Consider the following 16,459-nt stretch of genomic DNA (forward strand, 5'->3'; position numbering starts at 1 on the left):
GAGCTGAACACTAAGGCAAAGATGCCCATCCTGGGGTCTAGGGCATGGTCCCCAGCGGCCACCAGCGCCTGCGCCCGGCGGTAGCGAGCCTGCCAGCCTGGGTTGACTGATTTGAGGTAGCAGGGCTCATGCTAACGCTTTGTAGTTGCAGCTCAAGCTAGAGCCTGGGCTCTGAAGCCTAGGAAGGGGTGTTCATAGTCCAAACTCCAACTTGACTTGCAACTTCAAAGTGTATGCCTTTGTTTTATGTCTTACAGCAGAGCTCTGCATTATGTGGTCCCACAAAGCTGACAGTGTCTCATGTGGGGAGGCAGGATAGCGCAGTGGTTTGAGCATTGGCCTGCTAAATCCAGGGTTGTGAGTTCAATCCTTGAGGGAGCCATTTAGGGATCTTGGGCAAAAATTGGGGATTTGATCCAGGGGTTTGACTAGATGACCTCTAACCCTGATGTTCTACGGTACAATCCTGTAAAATGCTATTTCAAACAGCATGCTACAGTAGATTAGAATAGGTGACGTGCTGAACAATATGAACACACAGTGGCCACTATGACATATAAATAATTTCCATAGGTCTTTCTTCCCGCTGGCCTCTTACAGGCCGAGGATCCCATACTGCTCCTGCACAGAGCACTTACCTTATGCAGGCCCCAAGTGCTGGATGGCATATACCATAGCATAACCTGAAATCCAATGTCTGCTTATTTTTACCTTTTGAGAGCAGCAAGCTAGTGTTTAAGCAAACCTGTTATTTCAAGCAACTTTTGACCAGCAGAATTGGAACAAAATCAAATAGCAATCAGCAGCAACAGCTGGATTTATGCAATACCTGAAAATGCAGACAACTATCTGAATTTTTAAATTATTATTTTTGCAGGAGCAAAATGTTCTCCTTCTAATTCTTTATCTAATACACACTGCAGACTCTGAAATCTAATATCGGTTCACAGATGTCAGTCAGTGGACTGGTCTACATCTTGTTGTCTAGCCATATGCCCTGAGGGACAGAGCGGGAGCTCTGGTACTGTGGTAAGTTCCTGATTTGCAATAGTTCAGGTGTCATAGGATGAATTGGTCACTTCCCATGGTTGGCAGGCAAATGCTTAACGCTTCCCTTGAGAAGACCAATCTCAACTGCATGCCCAAAGCACAGGGGTTCAAGACCGTAGGCCTGGTCATTGGTACTTAAGTAACTCCCCTGCTGTCCTGTGAGATGAGTGCATTCTGAGGTGCGGAGGCTAGCTCTAAGAATCCTTGCTGGAAAAGCCTTTTTTTTGTGGGGGGGGGATAACATGTATGTAACATTTGAAATCTTCCTCCGCCCAGCAGTCTGTATATCTGCCATATTACTTCTGGCTATTTATTCTCTTTTCAGAGTGGTGATTGCACTCTTTTAGTGGTCAGGAAGCTTCTGCATCTCCCCAGCCTCCCCTCTTGTGGGATGCTTACCTGTGTGATCATTAATACATAGCTCTTCTATAGCACTTCTTGTCCATCGAGCTGAAAAACTTTTACAAAGAAGGTAGTTATTAGTATCCTCACTTTACAGATGGGAAACTGAGGGACAGAGAGGTCATGTCATCTGCCCATCATCACACAGAACTTAGATCACCTGACTTTATCCCTTGCCTTTCCCAGTGCACCGCACTGCCTTTCATAGGCTCATGCTTCTTCTGCTAGTGTGATAAATGAAGAGTGGGTAGCTCACTTTTATGGACACCCAGCCAGCCAGTTAGCTATAAAATCCCTGTTAGTCGCTGTTCTCTACTTGCTTTACCTGTAAAGGGGTAAAGTCCATAGGTAAAAGGAAAGTAGTGGGCACCTGACAAAGAGCCAATGGGAAGGTTAGAACTTTTTAAAATTGGGGGGAAATTTTTTCCCTTTGTCTGTCTGTCGTTCTCCAGAGAGAGGGGACAGAGCAGAGACAGGGTTGAAACTATGCTGTAAAAAGCTTTGGGCCAGGTATAGAAAATCATCAGATCATACCTAGAAACTACTCATTTAAACCCCCAGATATGTAAGTAGGTCAGGAAATGTCTAGGAAGACACGATTAGGTTTATCTTTTATTTCTTTATGGCTTGTGGACTCCTCTGTGCTAACCCCAGGTGCTTCTGTTTTGCTTGTAACCTTTAAGCTGGACCTCAAGAAGCTATCTTGATGCTTAATCCTTGTAATTGTGTTTTTAAAACCTAGCAAAAAGCCTAAGTTCCAGATGTATTTTCTTTCTTTTTGTTTTTAATAAAATTTACCGTTTTTTAAGAACAGGATTGAATTTTTGTGTCCCTAAGAGGTTTGTGCATTTGTTGTTTAATTAGCTGGGGGCAAAACTGATTTCCTTTGTTTTCTTTCGCAGCTCTTCCCGGGGGGGTGGGGGGTGAAAGGGCTTGAGGGTATCCCACAGGGAGGAATTCCCAAGTGCGCCTTCCTGGGTTCCAAAAGTGTTTTTTGCACTTGGGTGGTGGCAGCATCTACCCATCCAGGGTCAGAGAAAATCTGTAACCTTGGGAGTTTAATACAAGCCTGGAGCGGCCAATGTTAATTTTTAGAATCCCTGCGGGCCCCCACCTTCTGCACTCGAAGTTCCAGAGTGGGGACTCAGCCTTGACAGCTAGTTCCCAGGATAGCTCTTTTCCTAGGACCACTTGAAGGGTGTTGCTAAAGAGCCCTCTCACACAAGGAGAAATTGCTCCTTGACAGCTATCCAGAGTAGGGTCATGGTGTGAGGCAGCTTTGTTTTGCTAAACTATCCATGTGAGATGCAGGATGGATTGCTAGACGCACTGTTGGATGCCATCATTAAGTCAGACAATAACAATTACTAGACAACCACAGAGAGACATTTTTTGTTGTGATTGCAAGGTGCCCAGATGCCTGGGAGGTGAACACCATAGAAGAAATAAATAAACTTTATTGGGGGTTCTGAGCCTCTAGCCACCTGGAAAATGGGGTATTTTAGAGTGGTGGTGGTGGTTTTTAATTTATTATTTTTATTAGTCTCCACCAGGGAAAGTACAGGATGCAGTGAAGGATGCCATTGACATTGGATACCGCCACTTTGACTGTGCCTACGTGTACCAGAATGAGAATGAAGTAGGGGATGGGATCCAGCAGAAAATCAAAGAAGGGGTTGTGAAACGAGAGGACCTCTTTGTTGTCAGTAAGGTATGGCTGCGGCAGGAAGATCACGGTCATGGGGCAGATTCAGTGCACCCAGGGTGTTGGAGGAAGATGGGAAAACTTCACTCCCTTTTGACTCTGTGGGATAAAGCAATTCAAGACATGGTACATTTCACTGTTGAGTTGTTTCCTTCTTCACATGTTCATATGGGATGGGTATAAAGGGCATGCACAGGGAAGGATAAAAGACCTCTTGGATTCTCTCCTGTTTGGAGTGGCTCTTCTCCAGTGAACGTACCAGCAATGGAGGTGGGAATATTGTGCCCTTCCAATGACTGAGGAAGGGACAAGTGTTTTTGCCTGCCATGCTGAGCTTATAATGTAGAACCTAGAGCTGGAGTTAAGGTAAGAACTCCTAGACTTTAAGGCCAGAAGGGACCATCATGATTATCTAGTCTGACCTCCTGCACATAACAACCCTCAGAACCCTCACTCACCCACTCCTGTAATAGACCCCTAACCTCTTGCTGAGTTACTGAAGTCCTTGAATCATGAATGGGCATTAGGGGCTACAAGATGCCTCCCACTTCCAGTGCAACTTCCAGAATGAGGGCAATGTAGCGAGCTACCATTTGGCTCTTTCCATTTCTGGTGCTGGAAGGAGGACCAGGTTGTGGCTTTCTGAGACTGGCCTGTATTCAGAAAGGTATTTCAGTATTGCGACACTAACTTTTGGGTACCTAGAAAATCACAGGCGCACACTGCAATTCACAAAGCCTGAGCGAAGTGCCGGGGCTCCTGTGCAATGAATGGGGAGAGATGGACAGCTAAGAATGCGATTCAGAAAAGCCAGCCCGCTAGGTGGAGAGCCATTTAACCTAACCAATGGGAGATGCTGTTTGAGAGATGTGTATGCTAAGCCCCACCTCTCTCTCTCTCTCTCTCTCTGAAATAGGCACCTGTCTCTGCTAGTGATTGACAAATGGGAACTGCTCTCTCAATGTCAAGCACCTTAGGCAGTTAAACTGCTTCTTGTGAGAATGAGTTGCGTGGGTGCCTTACACCACACAAAGTTGAGGCTGTCCACTGTATGATTGCTAGTCCAGTGGCTAGAGCCCTCATCTGGGCTCGAGAAGACCCACATTCAATTCTCCCCACAGGCAGAGGGTAAGAGAGGATTCAAACAGGGGTCTCCCACCTGTCAGGAGGGTGGGCTAACCATTGAACTGTGGGACTCTTTGCGTGCATGTAACAATGACTCTGTAGCATGGTCATTAGGACACCCACTTGGGACACCCAACATCCAGTCCTCCTGCTCCAATTGCTTTTCCATTATTTATCTGGAGTGGAATAGCTTCCTTAGAGACTGGAGACCCACACCAGAGTATCCCAAAGCTCAGTGGTTGGAGCACTCTCCTGAAAGGTCAGTCAGACCTCTCTTCAAATCCTTTCTTCCCCTCTGCCTGAACGGAGAATTGAACCTGGCTCCTCCATGTCCCAGGGGAGTGCCCCTTGGTGAGATTTTTGAATTATACCTGGTCTAGTAGTGGGCCTCTGAACATGCCTGCCGGATTGGGCGCCGCATGTGACTTAGGCAGACAAATTGCTATCTTCCCTTGGCTTGTGCATTGCTCTGGGACTTAGGTGGGAGAAAGGCATCCAGATTCAGGGTGGGGGCAGCAGTGAGCATGTCCAGAGGCAGAAACATAGACACCTAGGGAACTTTTACCCTGCAAATGTAGGTGCCAATTGCATTTAGGTGCGTGCTGGGTTTGGCAGGAGTTTCCTGGTTCTCAGGGGAGCCTAAGGCTGTGACTTAGGTGCCTAAGTACTCTTGTGAATCCAGGCCATGTGACAATTCAAAAACATGGGGGCCCAAATACATTTTTTGCACTGTATGTGTTTGAAATCATTCTTTATCTAGGCTCTTAAATTAGGTGATCAAATCAGAAGGCACTTGCAGCCCTATTGGCTGTCTAGGTTGTCTTGTAAATGTTTAGCTAGCCAAACTTGTGCAGGAGGCTTTTCCCATCTCCCTGCTTCTGGACACAGATGGCTGGAAAGCTTCATTACTCTGTAGCACTTAGTTTTCTCTTTCCGAATACCATGTCTTGCAATAAGTGGCTTTTTATTGTTGCCTTAACTGGTGAAATTTTGTTACCATTTTAATCTGCCAGAACCCAATTTTGTCAGGTAAACTGCTACTGAAAATCCTAGCATCAAGAAACGTTCCCTCTGTCTCTGCTCACAGATTGAGCCTGTAAATGGGGGTAATAATATTCCCAGACCTGCTTCCTGTAGGTGTAATAGGACTTTGTCCTGTCTGGGAGAGTTTTGTAAGAGCATTTGCCTGTGAGGTCACTGCTTTGCTTGGTTTTCCTTTTATAGCTGTGGTCCACATTCCAGGAGAAACCTCTGGTGAAGGGAGCATGCCAGAAAACCCTTGATGCATTGAAACTGAATTACCTGGATCTGTATTTCCTTCACTGGCCTTTGGGATTTAAGGTACTGTAATGTTTAACACTTTTGTTTCTTCCTGACAGATTCTGGAGAAGCACTGTCCTCCTGGTAAGCTATCCTGTTACAGCCCCAACCCGCTTACCCTCAAGGAGGACTGAGCTTCCTCCGGGATATCTCAGCATCACTCTTTGTGCTGCTTATTCAGCTTTACTGTATGGGTGTGTGAACAAGGCTTACATCCCTGAAGCGGAACAATGCAGCTTCTACCACGTTCCCTCCCCCTGTTGATCCAAGGAGAGATGAACCTGGGATCAACTCCAGGTCTGAGGGCAGGGTAGTTTATACCTTTAACCATTTGATTACCGATTTCTTCTTTACTGGTTTGCCTTCCTCTTTATGGGAAGGATCGCTGTATTCCTTGGTTCTTAACAATAAGTCTGTTTTTCCTTGTTGCTAGTAGTAGCACTCTTAGGCCTTGTCTGCACTGCCGGGGTAAGTTGACCTAAGTTGCGCTACTCCAGGTACAAGAATAACGTAGCTGGAGTCAACATAACTTAGGTCGACTTACCACGGTGTCTACACCACATCTCCCATTGACTTACCTTACTCCTCTCCTTCCAGTGGAGAGCGCTCTTCACTAGACGCGCTAAATCAACCCCTGCTGCATTGATTGCAGCAGCATCAGTCTACCGGTAGCGTAGACGTGACCTTAGTTAAGCAGCAGGCAGTGAAATAAGCTCTTAAGTTCTCCTCTCTCTGACATCCACCCCATGCCCTTGGAATCCCTAAGCACAGTACAAACTTGTAGTTACCATCTGCCATAAGAGCCTTGTTCTGTAATCCGTGGCATTCAGAACTGGCAACTTTCATTTTAAATTCCACATGCAGATTAAAGATATGATTGAAGCTGGTGATGTCTCACTCCTTGTCTTGGCTCTTCTTTTCTGTTTGAGCCTGATAAAAATACCTTCTCCTTGGTATTCTGCGCAACTCCCAAATGCACTCTCCAGTATCTTTTAGTTGTTTTTTAGAGTGGACAAAGTAAATGCAATAAAGCTGGTTCTGCAGGCAGGCTGTAAAGGAGTCTAGACAAGGGAGCTTTTTTATAATAGCAAGAGCATAGACAGTAACTTATGCACACAGTCTGTTCCATTGTCTTTTCCCCATTCCCTGCAGTCTATACATAGTCTCCCACTGAAGGCCTGCAACAGCACACCATCACTCATGCAACAGATGGAGTCAGATATAAATCTGGCTTAATAAAGGAACGCACCATTATGTACATCGTGGGACAATGTATAAAACCTGTGTGCTTTCCTACAGCTATAGGTAATAGACCTGTAACTCAGCTGTACTTGTACTATGGTGGGTCACTGTTCTATTTTGCTGGATCTATCACTGAACTGCAGGCCAGCCACAGATCTAACCCTATTTATTGGGGTGGATTCTCTGGCTGGAATGATGAATGTGTAGCATGAGGGAGGGAGACCTTGCCAGAATGAGTAAGGTAACTACTTAAATAGGCGTTACTATTCCTCTTTTTCTGCCCTAAGAGTTCGAGTTGCTATACAGAATCTGAGTTCCGTTTGACTCCCCAAGACTTCTAGTTTTTCAGCAGAAAATTGACCAGAGAACGTTTCAGACTTTCTGCCTTACACTGACAGGCTGGAGAGGAGCTGTTTCCTGTGGATGAGAAAGGCATGGTCTTGCCCAGTAGCACAGATATTCTGGACACGTGGGAGGTGAGTCTTATTACAGTTTGAGATTAATTTTGGCTCTGTGGTTTAGATTATCTATTTTATATTTGATTTCTCTGCAAAGAATTTATCATTCATTCAAAATTATTTTTAAATACCTTCATTCTTGGTTTGCACATCACTTAGAATTCTATGTAAATAGTCCAACTAACTGTATATTTATGCAAGTCGGATGATATTTTTGTTCTCTGACTGGCTGCCTTGGGTAATTTAGCTCACAGGAAATGTGAGTGTAAATTTTCAGTTCATTTGGATTCAAACTTAAAATTCAGGCTAGAAAACTTCCTTGCTAGAATACTAACAAACATATAAGGTGACAGGACATAGTCAAAGTAAATTCATTGAAATTTTAACATTTTGTTAAAAATTCTCAGCTCTGCTTATTACTTGCAGAAGTAAAAGGAGAGTTGTGGGTGTATATACTACCCACAATCTTGAGGATAACCCAACACTTGCAGAATAGTGGCCTATCTGACACCGGTCTCTCCTAACTCGCTCGTATGATTAATAAAAATGCGTAAAAACTCTCACAGCCAGAAAAGAAACCTCAGAGAAGAGGGTGAAAAGAACCGTTCTCTCTGCATCCTTTTCCCCTGGTGGACTCCAGAACATATGTGACGAATCTAACCAAGTGTCGTATCACTGGTTATCATCAAAGAAATAAACCATGTTGGCAGCAAGAATGCCTTATTTAGGCCCTGCCTTGTGTATCTGGTTACATAGACTCAGATTCTCTTGTCCCCTTAGGCTATGGAAGAGCTGGTGGATGCAGGTCTGGTGAAAGCCATTGGAATCTCCAACTTTAACCACGAACAGATTGAGAGAATCTTGAACAAGCCTGGGTTAAAATACAGGCCTGCCAACAACCAGGTAAGCTGCTTAAAGGTAACAGCTCAGTGTCTCCGGGATCCTGAGGATCTGATCATGTCAGTTCTCTTACAGTGGGGAAGTAGGGAGTGGGCAAATAGAGTAGGCATAGAAGGCATTTTCAGTCCTTCTAGAATTGTGAAGGGGCACTTGAGGGAGTGAATGTTAATAAATATATAGGTCTTACAATGATTTCCTGGTGAAAAGCACTAAATGCTGTACAAAAGAGGTAAGTATCATCATCTGCATTTTACAGTGGGGAAACTGAGGCACAGAGTGGGAGAGTGTGCCTTGTTCATGTTAGTGTAGTCCTGCTTGAAATGGGACTACATCAATGCGAACTAGGTCCCTTTTTCAGTTCTCGCCAGCAGGGTCTAACCAGGGCAGTTAGAGCGCAGCACATGAGCATGCTGCACAGTTCACACCCCTTGTAGTCCACACTGCTGCCGTATCGACGATGCCTAAGAAAGCTAAGAGCACCGTCCTGCAAGGGGCTGAGTGAGAACCTTCCATTCCCATTGACTTCAGAGGATGTGGCCAGGCTTAAGCCATAAGTGAGAGAATCCGAGTGTTTATAACAGAAACATCTTGCCTATGCTTCAGCTACTGGCAACAGCTACAGTATAATGGAGGGGGTTAAGTAATGGCTATGGTAGGAAAAATAACTGAATTGCTTGACTGGTCTGTTTTTAAAATCTCAAATACAAAATAAGTAGATTGTGGTTATCCCCCTTCTCTGGTACCGTGGTGTAAATGATCCAAGTTCAGTAATGGTTTTCTTATCAAAGTACTGAAAGAGAGGGTTACTTTAATACCTGAGTGAAAATGGAGACTAAAATCTGAACCTCATTCTTGTATCTTGTTAGTGATAGTGATTATAATATTTCAAAATCAATATGTGCCCCCTTCCTGTGGATGTTGAAAGTATACCTCACCAATTCAGTTACATTAATTTTCTTTCAAAGAATCAAAGATAGTAGTGAGTTGGCTGGTGAAATGACTCTTTTCCGTTCAAGTGTTTCATTGTAAAAGCAACGTTGTTTAGCATTTGGGTTTGTTTTTTTGTGAAAGTTGCAAACCAAGGAATTGGCATCCTATGGTCTTCTGCTCATAAATTAGAGCTCATGTCCAGCTAACAGCACAAAGACTAATATTAGCATATTTCTGGTTCAATACAAAATACTTTAGACTAGCTCTCTTTTGGGGGGGAGGGAGAAAATGTTAAGTTGGAATTTCTGTAGCATAGAACTTAGAGCGGAAGGGATGGGGAAGGCCAAAGGGACACTCAGTTATTTGCAGATATTTTCAAACATTCTTCTGTAAACACACATGAACTATTCCATCTGCAATTCATTTTGGAAAAAATCCTAATTTCCATCTTTGATGGAAAGTTTTTCCTTAACCCGAGTACTCACTCATTGCTGTAAACAGGGGGTAGCAATTGTTTGAAGTAGTTTCTGTATATTCTGTTAGGCCTTGCCCCCTGAGCCAGTTGTAACTGATGAACTAGCGTAGCTCTGAAGAAAAATCTCAGGAGCCTGTCTGTAGCCGTGTCGGAGACACAAGAATGTCGCTGGTTCCCGTTTCATACTAAATATAGCCAAAACTCTGCCTGCTGGGCACCTTTGAAAAGGGGCAGCCCAGCCAGGCGCCTTCGTGTTCTACTGTACAAGCAGCTGAATTTCTTTGTGCCGCAGAAACAAAATAGCCACGTAGCATCTATCCAGCTGGACTCAGCTGTAAGCTGCACGGTGACTAACATTCCAAACTATTTTAGGAGTTTTGGGAAACTGCCACAGGACCGTCCCCTAACAGCAATGCAGCAAGAACCATAAATAAAACTGCAGGCTGCAACCCATCCCGTGCAATGCAGTGTCTTGGTCCACCTGCCAGCAGCACAAGATTTCAAGGCCTTCAGTCTGAAAGCCGCAATCCAGATGGTTTGAATGACCAACAGGATAGGGTCTGTTTAATAAGTTTATGCTCCCCAATGTGTAGGTACCCTGAAAATCCCTTCAGTTATCCAAAGCCTCAATTGTCCAAACTGAGCCAGTGCCCCATGACTTTGTAGTAATCCTGGTTGTACTGTGGGTTGTACTGCAGTAGCTTACCAGAATGCAGGCCCAACATTAAGGGTTCTGTAGTCTTTTTCCTCCGCTCTGCCTGGTGTGCAGAGGAGGAGGAGGATGATCCCATTAAAACTAATGGTAGGCACACACATGCATTGTCTGAAAAGAAATTCCATAACAGACAACCATCTAATGTGTAAAATTTGTTCAGTATTTACATTTTGGATGAATAGGGCCACTTTCAACAAGAGCACTCATGTACAGCAGTAACCAGTACTGAAATTTCCCTATAAATGGATTGAAATGTACCTTATCTGTTAACATCAAAACAGTCTTAAGTTATTCTAAAGTAATGGTCTGGAACACTCCAGTTCATAGTACTGATGCTACAGTACTTTCCAAAGTAGTCATATCTTTAACTAGGGAAGCTAAACAAGAAAACTTTAAATTGGAAGAATTAGCCCTATTCATTTGAATTTCACTTCAACTAGATTACTCTGGTTTTATGCTATACTTTTGGATACGAACTTTGTTGTACTGCTTCAGTTGCATAAGTCTGAGGATGACTATTCTGTAAATCTTTGAAGAACAAAGTTGATAATTAAAATATAAGTGAGGTATGGTCTCCCCATCCACTCCTCTGCCTTGCAGTATCCCATAATAACTGAAACGCAACAGATAAAACACAAAAACAAGAAAAGTTCATAAAATACGAACCAACTAAAAGTTGTGTAACATACACAGGGTTCGTAATTAGTCACAACTTGCCAACTTACCAAAGATCTTTCCTGTAAGTGGAATAGGAAATGATCCCTGGAACACAGCAGCATTAGTGCAGACTGCCTCTGAGTAAATTTATGTCCTTGTGCTCACAGATTGAATGCCACCCATACCTTACCCAGGAAAAGCTGATTAAGTATTGCCAATCCAAAGGAATCTCTGTCACAGCATACAGTCCTCTTGGATCTCCTCACAGGCCATGGTAAGAATGCTTTGCAGCCTAACTTGCCTGATAGTGACAACGTGTATGTTGAACTTGAAACTCTGAGGCAAGTTGAACAAGTAACACAGTTGTAATGGGTACATGTTTCTGTTAGTATGTAGAGTCATCTTATGAAAACTTGCCACCATTAACTTTTTCTCTTGTTTTTACAGGGCGAAACCAGAGGACCCTTCCCTCTTGGATGACCCCAAGATTAAGGAGATTGCAGCCAAGCACAACAAAACCCCAGCTCAGGTATCTGTGCCCAGCAAAGTGAGGTCGCTGCATGATATCTGCTGCTTCCTTTATAATGTGTCCTCTTGTTTCAGCATTCTAATCTTGTGTAGACTCTGCATCCTTTGCAATCTGATTCCATTCTTAAAGTCTCATTGTAAGGGTAAGGAATTAATGATCACCTGGTTATTTGGATAACAGAGGAAAGGGAATCTCGATAAGTTTATGGAGGAGATGGTATGATGGGATAACATGATTTTGGTAATTAATTGATCTTTAAATGTTCATGGTAAATTGGCCCAATGGCCTGTGATGGGATGTTAGATGCGGTGGGATCTGAGTTACTACAGAAAATTCTTTCCTGGGTATCTGACTGGTGAATCTTGCCCATATGCTCAGGGTTTAGCTGATCGCCATATTTGGGGTCGGGAAGGAATTTTCCTCCAGGGCAGATTGAAAGAGGCCCTGGAGGTTTTTCGCGTTCCTCTGTAGCATGGGGCACAGGTCACTTGCTGGAGGATTCTCTGCTCCTTGAAGTCTTTAAACCACGATTTGAGGACTTCAATAGCTCAGACATAGGTGAGAGGTTTATCACAGGAGTGGGTGGGTGAGATTCTGTGGCCTGCATTGTGCAGGAGGTTGGACTAGATGATCATAATGGTCCCTTCTGACCTTAGTATCTATGAATCTGTGAAACAGAGGAAAGGGAAACACCCAGCTTTCACCTGGCCACCACTGTTCAACCCATTGTGATTCAATAAGTGTCAGCTTTGCCTTGAGTCCTGCAGTGATGAAAAGAGGTGCTCCAGAACTGGAATGGTTCTGATGAACTGCATCTTAGTGTATATTGCATCTTTGCTCTAATAGTACTGTTTGTTTAGAACAGGGAGGTTTCGGTCTCTTACTGGTGATGAATGACTTAAGTAACTCTGCTGATCTGTTTATGTAGGTTCTGATCCGGTTTCATATCCAGAGAAATGTGATTGTGATTCCCAAGTCTGTTACCCAACATCGTATTGAAGAGAACTTTAAGGTAAGATTGCAAATAACATTCAGGTTGGCTTTGAATCGTAGTAACTAGATGGAGTCCAAACTTCTTATGTGGAAGGTGGCCATACTTTCTCACCCTTCCCAGGTTACTCTCAAATAAGGAGGTGGAAGATTCTTTAGTACTGTTACATACAGTATACTGAAGGTTAAACTAACACTCAGGATTAATGGCAACAGTGAGCAGAACTGGCTTAAAAATAAATGCACAAAGTGGCTGTTCAGGGTCCTAGTTAGTGTTTCCTTTCTCTTGTGTGCTGAACAACTGGCAAGTAAAACTTGCCTAATACCTGAGTGTATACAAAGCAGTGTCAAGAAAATAGCTTTCCTCTAATATCTCTCTCTCACACACACACACTCACACACACTCACACACACACACCACAGCTTGTCATATAATTGTTCTTAATTCAGTGGTACTTTACTGAATTACCAGTGAATTAAAAACACTTTGATTGTTTGCTAAATTAAAACATTCAAATTAAACAAGTTGTGAGAACACACACATTGGATGAACTGGAACATTGAAGTTTTCAAGCATTGTATTCTTAACAAGCCGGTAAAATGTATTACCCATAATCGGAGGAGTTAGCTGTCAATGAATATGAACAAATGCGCAGGATGAATGTGTAGCTAATTGTCTTTATTATAACAGTTCACAAAAGCTTTCAGTATAGCTGACGAGTCTGTCACTTCAGTTTACATGTTTCTCTGCCAATAGACTGCAGCTGTCCAAAGGGAAATACTTTGGTTGTACAAAGCAATCATTGCTTCTAACCAGCACTGATTTTTTTTTTCCAGGTCAAGTTGGGTGTGTTTATGAAGCTTTTCTTTCAGTCTTGTGAATCTTTGATCACCCAAGTCTTGACTACACTGTTTGAAAAGCTAACTAAAAGTTTTCTCTTCTCAGGTGTTTGACTTTGAATTGACTAAAGAGGAGATGGAAACCATCCTCACCTTTAATAGGAACTGGAGAGCCTGTGCATTCACCATGTAGGTGACTGTTAGAAAACACTTTTTAAAAAATCCGGGAATTATTTGTGTGTGTGTGTGTGTGTGTGTGTGTGAGAGAGAGAGAGAGAGAGAGAGAGAGAGATTGATTTAAAAAAAAAAAAAGGCAAACTGAAATTTGCCTCAGGACTGTCTAACAAACAGGTCTGTCCAAAAATTATTTTTTCAGGACAGTTTTTAACATCTTCACAGTGGTAAACATATGGCCTTATTTTTAATACCTACCTTTGATTTAAACTCACTTATTTATCAAGAAGGAAGAGCCTGAACGCGGGAGTTCTTAGTCTCTAGTTCTAAACCTAGTTCTGACATGGGACTGGATCTGTGACATTGATTGAGCCTTTTAACTGTCTGCCTCACGCTTTGTCAGTAGAATGGAGATACCTACCTCTCTGGAGTTTAATGTTAGCATGCTAAATACTTAATTCCAGTGGAGAATTAAGGAATTAAATTGCCCTTGGAAGTCCTAAAACTTGAGATGCGTTGATCAGCTTCTGTGCTGTCAGTTGAGTTTTCAGTCCACATTATACAATGAAATAATTTAAAATTGACTTGTAACACCTGCCAAGATGAAACCAGTAACATGTGTTCTTCCACCCAAATATATCTGCATTCCTACTTAGCAGTGCATGAACATGTCCTTGCTCATCATGATGTTGCAAAATTATCCCTTCGTTCCCTTTTGCTTGATGGATGTGAGGAAATCGGGCAGTTGTGATTTATCTGCTGGGTTGTAGTGGGGGATTTTGTTTACTTTGTTTCTTTTCAACTAAGTCTATTTTTGGAGTGGGAAGTCTCTGACTTTAGGCAATCCCAGAATACTCTCTCCTCTGTCACACTCTGAAATGATCCCTGGAACTGAATGTTAAAGGGTGCTGTCCTAAATGGATAGGAAACCTGTTTCAAATCAAGTGTCAAACAGAACCCTGAGTAAGGGTGTTTTAGCCTAAACAGTAGTGTTTTTTGTTGTTGCTTTTTGCCGTGGGTGAATTTAAAATAGCTCCGATTCTTATTACTAATGTCCATCTGAACAGGTAAATGACGTAAATAAGCTTAAATTTTCAAAACTGAGTGATAGTTTTTCAGGGTCTTTTGGGGTTAGTAAATAGAATTCTAATACAATAACAAATTTAGCAAGCAGTCTTTCATTTCTGTATGAAATTAAAGAGACAGCAATATAGAGAAATGAACACAATATTAGGAGTTAAATTCCCAAATCCTGAGCCTGGCTGTCCAGCTTATTTGTCATATACAACTCGGTTGATCACTCTGCCAGACTTTTTTTTTTTTTTTCTTTTTTTCCCCCACCATTTTTAAAATATGGACACTATCTCATTAGGGATATCAAGTGTTGAAGTTTGACATGTTTAGTATGAAGTATTAGTACTTCTATAGAGATCATAGCACTTTGCTATATCAAGCTCAGAGAGCAAAACTGATTGTTGAAAAATCTAAAAACTTACCATTTGAATGACACAGCACAAATGTAAACACTTAATCTAAAAAGCATTCAGATCTCCCTGCCTGTGACTTCTCAATGTCTAAATGCAAAGGGGTTGGAAGTTTGTGTATAAACTGGATATGTTTCTGAGGCTGCTAGGGACTTAACGCCTGTGTGGGCTACTTGTGTACCATTGAGAACCTTCTCCTCGGTCCAGAAAAAGGCACCAATGCCAATATGAGCAGTGTTTAATTCAGATTTCAGAATAACCTTTCTTCTTTTTCTTTTCCTCAGGTGCACAAATCACAAGGACTATCCTTTCAAAGCTGAGTATTAAAGCTGGTGGTGTCTTGCCATGCTTCCTGACCCCTGGCAGTGGTTCACTTCTGCTGTTACCTCTGACTTGTTCATTTGTCCCCATAGCAGTTTTTCACACTACAGCTATCACACTATACTTCTCTTCTGGCCACAGAAGATGTGCTCAAAGGAAATTTTATAAGGAGTCTGAAGAACAAAACACTGAATATAATTTCGACCTCCTTATTACGTGGGAGTGTTTTTGCCAAGATGGGCTGGGATTGGCTCAAGTTGAACAGAAAATACACTAGTTCAAATTCTCTGTTCACGCTGTTTCACAACAGGTTGTAATGTGATTGAGATTATCTCTGCTCCCAGATGGGAGGGTTAGACAGCTGTCATTTGGAAGAGCCAATTCTGAAGCCTTGTCTGTTAAATTCCTGTTTTTGGGAACACTCCTTTGCCTTTCGCTCCCAGGTTGAAGTGCCAGTTGACTTCTGAGTATGGACAATGCTACCTGTGCAGCTCTCCCAAACAATGGAGCTTTTTTGGCCATCTAAAACTGTGTGTTTTCGCTTGTAATAAAAGGTTGTCTCGTTGCTTTGTATAATGAGATGATTATTTCAGCATTGCCGTGACAGTAATTCTGCAGCTGCCCCTTTGTGTGCAGTTGTCTCCAGCCCTCAAACAAGAGAATAGGAAATCATTCTTCGTGTTGAAACACAGAAAGCTCACTTCACTTTCATACTAACTTCTTATGCAGAACCTGCTGTCCTTAAAGGATCTGCAGCTTTCGTGGTACTGATGCAAAAACACATGAGTACAGAGCAAAATCCTGGCTAACCTCTTGATGCTCAAACACAGTTGTAATCTGTTTAGATGGGGACTTTTTAAAAATGTAGCTACTTGCTTTTTCTAGTAAAATTGGCAACAAATGGAGTAACAATGCAATAGGTCAATCTTATTCAAGGTATAGCATATTTTTGATTAGTTCAAGGGGCATTCCTGCAGAGGAACTTCAACCTAGGCAGACTTCCACTTGATTGTCTAAATTTATAGTAGTAACATTCCTCATTAGGATGGCCAGTACAAAGGTTACACCAAAGGCTTAGTAAGCTACAAAAAGCAGTCTTCAGCCTTTCTTAAATAACCATACTAAAAGATGGTATGCAAAAA

At 42.6% G+C, this 16,459-nt stretch overlaps 1 protein-coding gene across 2 annotated transcripts; it reads left to right on the plus strand.

The window, feature by feature from the left end:
* The first annotated feature begins 2,967 nt into the window (after positions 1 to 2,967).
* Positions 2,968 to 15,882, plus strand: LOC122461333 (aldo-keto reductase family 1 member B1-like). 2 transcript variants are annotated; one of them, XM_037877367.2, is made up of 9 exons: positions 2,968 to 3,163; positions 5,507 to 5,623; positions 7,243 to 7,320; positions 8,083 to 8,205; positions 11,147 to 11,253; positions 11,427 to 11,508; positions 12,437 to 12,520; positions 13,445 to 13,527; positions 15,281 to 15,882. In XM_037877367.2, the coding sequence occupies exons 3-9, from the start codon at positions 7,279 to 7,281 to the stop codon at positions 15,321 to 15,323; spliced, it is 564 nt and encodes a 187-aa protein (XP_037733295.2). In that variant the 5' UTR covers positions 2,968 to 3,163; positions 5,507 to 5,623; positions 7,243 to 7,278; the 3' UTR covers positions 15,324 to 15,882. The 2 variants fall into 2 exon arrangements, with proteins under 2 accessions (XP_037733295.2, XP_043395784.1); XM_043539849.1 differs by lacking the exons at positions 2,968 to 3,163; positions 5,507 to 5,623 and having other exon boundaries at positions 6,298 to 7,320.
* The last annotated feature ends 577 nt before the right edge of the window (positions 15,883 to 16,459 follow it).

The sequence above is a fragment of the Chelonia mydas genome, chromosome 1 (genome assembly GCF_015237465.2).
Source record: "Chelonia mydas isolate rCheMyd1 chromosome 1, rCheMyd1.pri.v2, whole genome shotgun sequence".
In the NCBI taxonomy this organism is placed as follows: domain Eukaryota; kingdom Metazoa; phylum Chordata; order Testudines; family Cheloniidae; genus Chelonia; species Chelonia mydas.

Bases quoted from the DNA above. Each gene is read 5' to 3' on its own strand.
- LOC122461333 (XM_037877367.2), top strand. From the start codon at position 7,279: ATGGTCTTGCCCAGTAGCACAGATATTCTGGACACGTGGGAG. The intron at 8,206-11,146 runs GTAAGCTGCTTA...TTGTGCTCACAG, and splicing joins ACAGGCCTGCCAACAACCAG to ATTGAATGCCACCCATACCT. The intron at 11,509-12,436 runs GTATCTGTGCCC...CTGTTTATGTAG, and splicing joins ACAACAAAACCCCAGCTCAG to GTTCTGATCCGGTTTCATAT.